Source organism: Mandrillus leucophaeus, unplaced genomic scaffold (genome assembly GCF_000951045.1).
Source record: "Mandrillus leucophaeus isolate KB7577 unplaced genomic scaffold, Mleu.le_1.0 Scaffold403, whole genome shotgun sequence".
Lineage (NCBI taxonomy): Eukaryota > Metazoa > Chordata > Mammalia > Primates > Cercopithecidae > Mandrillus > Mandrillus leucophaeus.
Window position 1 is genome coordinate 1,945,751 of NW_012104288.1, and position 10,070 is coordinate 1,955,820.

The window sequence follows — 10,070 nt, forward strand, 5'->3', positions numbered from 1 at the left end:
AAAAAAAAAAAAAAAAGAGTTAAGTCCTTTACAACACTAATTTAATAGTCCTGAAAGACATTTTCTTTTCATCATCTAAAGATACTATCTTCATATCTCTTTTAAGAAAAGAAACAAGATAAACATGTAAATTAAATTGTTAGTGAAAAGTAAACAATACTGAGGAAATATTTCATACATTTACAGCCTACAATAACTGTATTTTTGAAAAGTTGGGCTATTCCAAAAGAGTACTCTTTCAGGGTAGTTTGGCAATAAAGCTTGGGCTAAGTGAAAAATATTCCCTACTCATCTAAGTTTGAGTTGTCTTATTGAGAGTTGCATATTTTTACCTAAAGAAAGAAATTGTGGCTTTGCCTTTTATATATATTTTGCTAGCCTTTACCATTTAAGCCTCTTCAATTTCTAAATGACATTTTCATAAATAAAAAAACTACTTTTATAACATTTAAAATACACACTATATCATAGTTTCTTAACTATGTTTATTTTAAGGAAGAAGAAGTTTCTCCACAACTGTTTACTTTCCACGAAGCTGTCTCACAAATGGTAGAAATGGAAGAACAAGTTGTAGAAGATCACAGGGCAGTGTTCCAGGTAAAATAAGACAGGGCCTTCCATGAAAATCTTTATTGAGATAAATTAAGAATTTTTCATAGTTCCATAAATGTCACACTATTCATTCAAAAATACTTGTTTATATGTATATGTATATTTGTAGGGCATATGACATGGCAAATTTTTAATACAGTGAATGATGGCTACAAATAACATTTCTCTGCACCATGCTGAAACGTTCTGCTTTATTTACCTCCCATCCCTCTTACTGGTTTTTGTCGTTTGTCCATTTTTAGGGAAGAGTGTCACTTCTGCCCACCAGTACTTCCTTCTAAATATTAGGCCAATGTATTTGATAGCAGTTAAGAAAAACTCTTTTAAAGGGTTTTGGAGCAGTTGAGGAAGTATCAGTTGTTGCAGAAAAGGTAGACTACTTCAGGAGATGGAGAGTTACCGCTCTGAGCTGTCAGTGGCAAGTTGAGGGAAGGATGTTATGTCACCACCTGTAGCAGTAACTCCTTAGGCATTCATCCCATTATGCATTCAACCTGTTAAAAGTATTTACTGTGTGATACTCTACTCCCCTTTTTTTAAACAAGAAAATGTCCTATCATGGTGATATTTGAGGGAGTGAACATATCATTTGGACATCTTGATGAAGACTATACAATTGACTTGCCTTATACTGCCGCCCCCACCTTCCTATAATACTATGAACACTTCTTGAGAAAAAATACCAGCAACTGTCTCCCTTATTGACCTGTATTCCTTCTTTGATGTTGAAGAAATCTTTGTCATTAAACAAAGGAACTTCAGCTGTAGGCCATTCAAGAACCTGGAAAAAGGCCTCAAAATGACAGAGAATACTTTATGTCAGATTAGGATACATGTTCACTAAAACCCAGGCACAGTGGCTCATGCCTGTAATACCAGCACTGTGGGAGGCCGAGGAGGGTGGATCACTTGAGCCCAGGAATTCAAGACTAGCCTGGGCAGCAACATGGTGAAACCCTGTCTCTACAAAAAATACAAAAATTAGCTGGGTGTGGTATAGCGTGCCTGTAGTCCCAGCTACTCGGGAGGCTGAGGTAGAATTCCTTAAGCATGGGAGGTAGAGGTTGCAGTGAGCTGAGATCACACCACTGCACTCCAGCCTGGGCAACAGAGTGAGAAAAAAAAACAAAAACTCTGGAGTTTTAGTCAAACTCTTATTATGAGACTCTCTTTACAAGCCCAGGTGTTTAAGAAGAGAATGGACGCTAATAATTTAAGAAAATTGCACACCCGTAATCCCAGCACTTTGGGAGGCCAGGGTGGGTGGATTGCTTGAGCCCAGGAGTTAGAGATGAGCCTAGGCAACATGGCAAAACCCCATCTCTATTTAAAAACAAAAAGAAAAGAAAATTGTCATCTGTGCCGTTTTGGAACAAGGTATCATGTAAAGACCATCATTTCCCACTCTGCCATTTTTTAAATAAAGTCTCACAGCTGTTTATTGGTAGAACTGGGTGTTCTGACTTTCAACCCTGTATTTTTACAATTCTCTATATCGTATAATTAAAAAAAAATTCTCTATATCATTCCTCTGTATTATGATCTGCCATTTCGCCAAAAAAAAAGTTTTGTTAAACCAAAATTAAGTGTATAGCTGAAGGAAAAGGAAAGAAAAATTAGAGTGTATGACTGGGCACGGTGCCTCATGCCTGTAATCCCAGCACTTTGGGAGGCCAAGGCTGGCAGATCACCTGAGGTTGCGAGTTCGAGACCAGCCTGACCAACATGCAGAAACCCTGTCTCTACTAAAAATACAGAATTAGCCGGGCATGGTGGCACATGCCTGTAATCCCAGCTACTCAGGAGGCTGAGGCAGGATAATTGCTTGAACCCAGGAGGCGGAGGTTGCAGTGAGCCGAGATCGCGCCATTGCACTCCAGCCTGAGCAACAAAAGTGAAACTCAAAGAAAAAAAAGAAAAAAGGAAAATTGGAGTATATTTGTGTTTTCTAAAAGTCAATTGATGTTTAGAAAATTGAGATTGTATGCATCCTAAAAGCAAATCCACTATAAGAGCTTTTATGTCCAAATAGCTCTTTAATTCAGAATGATCTGGTCTTGTTTTGTTCTTTGTTTTGAGACAGTCTCGCTCTGTTGCCCAGGCTAGAGTGCAATTGCGCAATCTCGGCTCACTGTAACCTCTGCCTCCTGGGTTCAAGCTATTTTCCTGCCTCAGCCTCCCAGGTAACTGGGATTACAGACATGTACCATCATGCCTGTAATTTTTTTATATTTTTACCTGGCTAATTTTTTGTATTTTTAGAAGAGACAGGGTTTCACCATGTTGGCCAGGCTGATCTTGAACTCCTGACCTCAAAGTGATCCACCTGCCTCAGCCTCCTAAAGTGCTGGGATTACAGGCGTGAGCCACCATGCACAGCTGGAATTTGTTATTACCTCTTGGTGCAACCACTGTAAGTCTGTAATTGGATATGTTAATTTGTCAGGTTATAGGCTACCATAGCCCCCATCAAAGTGCTCAGTAGCTTTATTATGCACATTCTTCCCCTGTTTTAGGGACAGCTGTTGAGGTATTGAGACTTATTCTCCTCTTTAATATTGATGTATTTGATGCATTCTCTCCCCAAAATTCCCATCCAGAGTAAAAGGAGAGAAGTGAAATGATCTTGTTCAGCCCATCTTTCATGTGTTTGTGTTAGATTTTGAGGACATACAGTTGACCCTTGAAAACTGCAGGGGGTTAAAGACACTGACCCCCAGCACAGTTGGAAATATATATATATCTTTTGAGCTCCCCTAAAAACTGTTAATAGCCTATTGACCAGAAGCCTTACCAATAACATAAAAGTCTATGAGTACGTATTTTATGTTACATATGTTATATAAGGTATTCTTACCACAAAGTAAGCTAGAGAAAATAGTATTAAGAAAATCGTAAGGAAGGAGAATTATCATAAAGGTCTTCATCCTCATCATCTTCATATTGAGTAGGCTGAGGAGGAAGAGGCAGGCTGGACCTGGTGTCTCAGGGGTGGCAAAAGTGGAGGAAGTGGAAGGGATAGCAGGAGAGGCAGGCACACTCAGTGTAACTGACATTGAAAAAAATCCACATAAGTGGACCCACACACTTGAAACCCATGTTGTTCCATGTACTCTGGAACTGTATTTCTTAATTATACTGTCTGTGAATAAAGATGTTTTATGTCTATTGACATTTTAGAGAATACTATCTTAAGTATGTTTGATTATATTTAACAGAATTGTAATTTGGTTTCTGTTTTACAAAGAGGCTTATTGGATTATCGAATTTTTGTCCTTGTAGGAATCTATTCGGTGGTTAGAAGATGAAAAGGCTCTCTTAGAGATGACTGAAGAAGTAGACTATGATGTCGATTCATATGCCACACAACTAGAAGCTATTCTTGAGCAAAAAATAGACATTTTAACTGAGCTGCGGGGTAATTCTTTTTCCATTTTAATGTTTGAAATCTGATTGGTATTGGTATGTATATTAGTGAGAGGGTTTCATATTGCAAGAGTACGCACGAAGTAAAAATTGTGGGCACTGTTTAGCACCTATTTTCCGAGAGGTAATAAAGACAACTAACCATTGTGGTTTTTCTAAAAGTCATGGTATACATTTCAAGTTTTCTTTCATATTTTAAGAAGACAGTCAAAGAGAGAAAATGTGTTTTTAACAAATTTATAATTTTTTGTACCTATTCAGATCTTTAGTTTGGTAGGCTGATGCTTATGAGAATTATCTTCTTTCTGTGCTTTTTTTCGGGTCTCATTCTGTTGCCCAGGCTGGAGCACAGTGGCGTGATCATGGCTTACTGCACCCTCAACCTTCTGTGCTCAAGCAGTCCTGCCACCTCAGTCTCCTGAGTAGCTGGGACTACAGGTGCGAGCCACCACACCCAGCTAATTTCTAATTTTTTGTAGAGGTAGGGTCTTGCTTTGTTGGCCAGGCTGGCCTCAAACTCCTGGGCTCAAGCAGTCCTCCTGCCTTGGCCTCCCAAAATGCTGGGATTACAGGCATGAGCCACCACACTTGGCCTCTGCCATTTTTTTTTTAACGAAGGAGGTGTAAAGATGACTACCCTCTGTACCTTACTCATGAAGGGAAGCGTGTGCCTTACCTACTAAGCCGTATCTTTTTGGTTTTTTAGTTAGCTTATCTGTGTAGCTTCAGCTATGCATTTCTTTATTTGTTAATTTCTTAGGCATCTGTACACCATTGGCTGTTTATGTGTGAGTGAGCATCTGTATATGTGTGTACATGCAATCCAACATATACCAGAATGAAATTCCTAGTTTGGGGCAGTACATAAGCTGCTTATTTTTTTAAGGAGGCCCTCTGTGAAGTTGATTGGTTGTGTTGAAGGGTTATTTTTCTTTCAAATTAATTCGTTTATTTAAATTTGCATCCCAGCCTGGGCAACATAGAGATCCTATCTCTAAAAAATAATTTAAAAATTAGCCAGGCATGGTGGTGCCTGCCTGTAGTCCCAGCTACTTGGGAGGCTGAAGTGGCAGGATCACTTGATCCCAGGAGTTTGAGGCTACAGTGAGCTAGGATCGTGCCTCTGCACTCTAGTTTGGGCAACACAGAGAGATCCTGTCTCAAAAAATTTAAAGAGTTGACAGATAAAAATGTATGTATTAGGTACAACATGATGTTTTGAAGTATATACAGGTTGAGTATCCCTTATGTGAAAAGCTTGGAAAAAAAAGTGTTTTGGATTTCAGATTTTTGAATATTTGCCTTATACCAAAAGTTTGGGATTTTGGAACACTTTAGGTTTCAGATTTTTTTTTTTTTTTTTGAGATGGAGTTTTGCTCTTGTCTCCCAAGGCTGGAGTAAAATGGCACGATCTCGGCTCACTGCAACCTCCACCTCCCACGTTGAAGCAATTCAGCCTCCCGGGTAGCTGGGATTACAGGCACGCACCACCACGCCCAGCTAACTTCTGTATCTAGATGGGGTTTCACCATGTCAGCCAGGCTGGTCTGGAACTTCTCACCTCAGGTGATCCACCTATCTTGGCCTCCCAAAGTGCTGGGATTACAGGCATGAGCCTGGCTTTTTTTTTTTTTTTTTTTTTTTGGAGGTGGCGTCTTGCTTTGTCGCCCAGTGGAGTGCAGTGGTAATCTCAGCTCACTGCGACCTCCGCCTCTTGGGTTCAAACAATTCTTCTGCCTCAGGCTCCTGAGTAGCTGGGATTACAGGCGTGTGCCACTGTACCCGGCTAATTTTTGTATTTTTAGTAGAGACAGGGTTTCACCATGTTGGCCAGACTGGTCTCGAACCCCTGACCTCACGTGATGCACCTGCCTCAGCCTCTCAAAGTGCTGAGATTACAGGCGTGAACCACCATGCCCAGCCAGATTTTTGGATTTGAGATGTTCAACACATATATGTTGCTGACTGGTTATGAAGTTGGTTATTTGAAATCATATTCTGTAAAGTCAGCAGTGACTGCTGAACTAAAATTTTCATTTGTTTCTCATATTGTTCATATTTAACCCTTTATTTAAATTGTTTTGATCATTTTTCTAATCTGCAATAATTCCCAATCAGCTTCTGTATCCATTTTATTCAGAAGACAGATCATAATGCACTCTGGTATTTTTTCTTTGTAGCATTCAACTTAATTGACTTCCTTTTCTCAAATTTCACGTATATCAAGCATATCCATAACTTTTAAGAAATTACTATATAGACATATTACATTATTCAGTCCTTAGAATTTTTTTTTAACCATCCAGAGATAAATTTGAGATTCGTAAGAACAATTTGGGCTGGGCACCTGTAATCCCAGCACTTTGGGAGGCCGAGGCAGGTAGATCACCTGAGGTCAGGAGTTCATGACTAGCCTGGTGAACTGGTGAAATCCCGTCTCTACTGAAAATACAAAAATTAGCCAGGCATAGTGGTACACGCCTGTAGTCCCAGCTACTCAGGAGGCTGAGGCAGGAGAATTGCTTGAACCCGGGGGGGCGGAGGTTGCAGTGAGCCAGGATCGCGCCACTGCACTCCAGCCTGGGTGACAGAGCGAGACTCCATCTCAGAAAAAAAAAAGAACAGTAACAGTTTGAGAGCACCAAATCCAGAAGTCCTTAAATTCATTTCAAAATTTCAGAAAAGTTAACTTTTCAAAACATCACTGTACTTCCAAAAAGGGGAGGAAAATTGAGATTCCAACTTTATTTTCTTCTGAAGTCTACAGAGTAGGGTTTTGTAACCTTGGCACTACTAACATTTGGGGCTAGGCAGTTCTTTGTTGAGGAGTGTTATCCTGTGCCTTGTACAATATTAACCAGCATTGTTGGTCTCTGTCCACCACATGGCAGTAGCACCACACCAGTTGGGATAACTGTAAATGTCTCTTGACATTACCAAATGCCTGCTGGGGGCCAAAAATCACATCCAGTTGAGAGCCACTGTTATTGAAAGATGTCTCATCTTAGCTGCATGTAATTTATCTGGCAATTTATTAACCTATTTCTAGTTCTTACATGACTCTAGATCAGTAGATGACCGGAAAGAATGTGTAAAAGCAAGAAATGTATCGTTTTGTCATTACCCCTTCACAATCCCCCTTCGTCACAATGAGGACAAAATGTAAATTTCTAAAAATTCAAGTATATTTTAAATTTTCATTACTTAAAAAAGGTAAAATGGGGGGCCAGGCACGGTGGCTCATGTCTATAATCCCAGCACTTTGAGAGGTCAAGGCGGGCGGATCACCTGAGGTTGGGAGTTCGAGACCAGCCTGGCCAACATGGTAAAACCCTGTCTCTACTAAAAATACAAAAATTAGTTGGATGTGGTGGTGCACACCTGTAATCCCAGCTATTTGGGAAGCTGAGGCAGAAGAATTGCTTGAACCCATGAGGTGGAGGTTGCAGTGAGCCTAGATTGCGCCACTGTACTCGAGCCTGGGCAACACAGTGAGACTCCATCTCAAAAAAAAAAAAAGGTAGACTATGTATTTTACACATGTAAAACCTGCCTGTGCTCCAGAAGGAGTTCTAATAAACTAAAACAAAGAACTGTAAATGTGCCAAACAGAACAGAAAGCTATTGAAAGATATAGAAAAATAGGTATTTCTGGAAATCTGTAACAAAAAACTTTGTAATAGTTCAGCACTGTATTTAGTTCTGAGTTTCTAGACAACAAAAACAAAAGGAAAAATACTCAGTAACTGTTAGGAAATAACACAGCTGACTTGATCGAACCCATAAAGTTGTAAACTCTTACTGCATGCAATACAATACTTATTCCCTCTTTCTTTTCTTTTTCCAAGATAAAGTGAAATCTTTCCGTGCTGCTCTACAAGAAGAGGAACAAGCCAGCAAGCAAATCAACCCTAAGAGACCCCGTGCCCTTTAAACCGGCATTTGCTGCTAAAGGATTCCCAGAACCCTCACTACTGTAACATACAACGGTTCAGCTGTAAGGGCCATTTGAAAGTTTGGAATTTTAAGTGTCTGTGGAAAATGTTTTGTCCTTCACCTGAATTACATTTCAATTTTGTGAAACACTCATGTCTACAAAATGCTTCTAGTCCAGGAGGCACAACCAAGAATTGGGATTAATGAAGCATTTTGTTTCATTTACGCAAATAGTGATTTACTTTTGGAGATCCTTGTCAGTTTTATTTTCTATTTGATGAAGTAAGACTGTGGACTCGATCCAGAGCCAGATAGTAGGGGGAAGCCACAGCATTTCCTTTTAACTCAGTTCAATTTTTGTAGTGAGACTGAGCAGTTTTAAATCCTTTGCGTGCATGCATACCTCATCAGTGATTGTACATACCTTGCCCACTCCTAGAGACAGCTGTGCTCACCTTTTCCTGCTTTGTGCCTTGATTAAGGCTACTGACCCTAAATTTCTGAAGCACAGCCAAGAAAAATTACATTCCTTATTTGTCATTGTAAATTACCTTTGTGTGTACATTTTTACTGTATTTGAGACATTTTTTGTGTGTGACTAGTTAATTTTGCAGGATGTGCCATATCATTGAACGGAACTAAAGTCTGTGACAGTGGATATAGCTGCTGGACCATTCCATCTTATATGTAAAGAAATCTGGAATTATGATTTTAAAACCATATAACGTGATTATAATTTTTCTCAGCATTTTCTTTGTAAAGAACTAAAATATAAACTAGTTGGTGTATAATAAAAAGTAATGAAATTCTGAGAAGAGTTTTATCTTAGGAAAATACATATATATGCAGTGTGTGTGCCAGTGTGGTATTAACAAGACTAAAATAGTGCAATTTGATCCTTACCAATATCATTACTTAATTTGAAGTGTTCATTACCACCCCAAAATACACCTTTTCTATGTACTGTTAAAGGAAATTGGCTTCTGATGCATGAACATTTACATGTACATTGAAAGTAGTCCATAATAGAAGTTAGTTTAAGCCAAGTATAGACAGTACATTACTCCCTTGAAAAAGAATTAAGCTGAAAGAGTTGACTTTGCCTTAAAAGGCAGATCTAACCCAAGCTCCATCCAGTACCAAATGTGAAACTTCGTTGTTATTTGGTGAGAATCATCAAATTCTCAATAATACATTGGTGTAGGGCATGCTACTTTTTAAACAGCAGCACTTATTTTTACAGATTGCTACTCCAAGGAAGAAAACTGGCCACTTTTCATGTAAATATTTTGTTCAAAGATTTGTATCTCTCTCTAGGAGTTTTCCCTCAGTTCCCAGGATGGGGTCCAGGAGTAGATTAACAGCTAAAAATCTCCCAAGGATATCTTGTTTTGATTTATTTACTCCAGGGAACTACCAGCTCCTTCATAGGAGCCAAAGGGGAGCTATGAATAGAGAGTCACATGAGCCAGATTCTTTACTTTACTGTTCATAAAACCCAGAGAGTAGTTGTGAAAGATCCTAATACAAGTGTGAAAAGCTCTGTAAACATGAAATCTAAAACAAATGTAGATTTTCACAATATGCTTATTAATAAATGAAGTCTATGGAATAAGTTTTAGAGAGAATTTACTTCAATCACCTTTGTTTTGGAAGGGACTCAGGTTTTCTTGCAGCTGTAAGATATATTCTATTTGTGTTTATTTCAAAGGGAAGAGGAAGGATGGAGAACTGTTACAATTGACCTTGCAGAGGATATTTTAAAAAAGGTAGTTTTTGAGATTAACCAACTTTCAAAGGGCAATAAAGACGTGAATTTGCTCATTTAAAGCACAACAGATTAGCTTCAAATTTTTTATTTGCATTGGATGGGTACTGTCTTTGGAAAGTCTCCTTATAGACAAATATGCTGCCTTATACTATGATGGCTTCATTCTGATCAGGTATTTTAAAAATTAGTACCAGAAAAGATACTGGAGGTAGTATAATACAGTCCTTCAGCTTTACAGATAGTGAAAACTGAAGGCCAGAAAAGGAACTAAAACTCAGAAGTTCATAGGGGTAGAGGGAAATAACCCGAGAAAGCCAAGTTAAA

The 10,070-nt window shown here is 38.9% G+C and overlaps 1 protein-coding gene across 3 annotated transcripts in view; it reads left to right on the forward strand.

The window, feature by feature from the left end:
- The window catches only part of KIF2A (kinesin heavy chain member 2A), an 82,540-nt gene extending 72,950 nt beyond the window's left edge, over nucleotides 1-9,590 (forward strand). For all 3 annotated transcript variants that reach the window (XM_011992130.1, XM_011992131.1, XM_011992129.1), the window contains 3 exons: nucleotides 496-597; nucleotides 3,895-4,030; nucleotides 7,888-9,590. In XM_011992130.1, the coding sequence (XP_011847520.1) occupies nucleotides 496-597; nucleotides 3,895-4,030; nucleotides 7,888-7,973 (324 nt within the window). In that variant the 3' untranslated portion in view covers nucleotides 7,974-9,590. The remainder of the gene's footprint in view (nucleotides 1-495; nucleotides 598-3,894; nucleotides 4,031-7,887) is intronic.
- The last annotated feature ends 480 nt before the right edge of the window (nucleotides 9,591-10,070 follow it).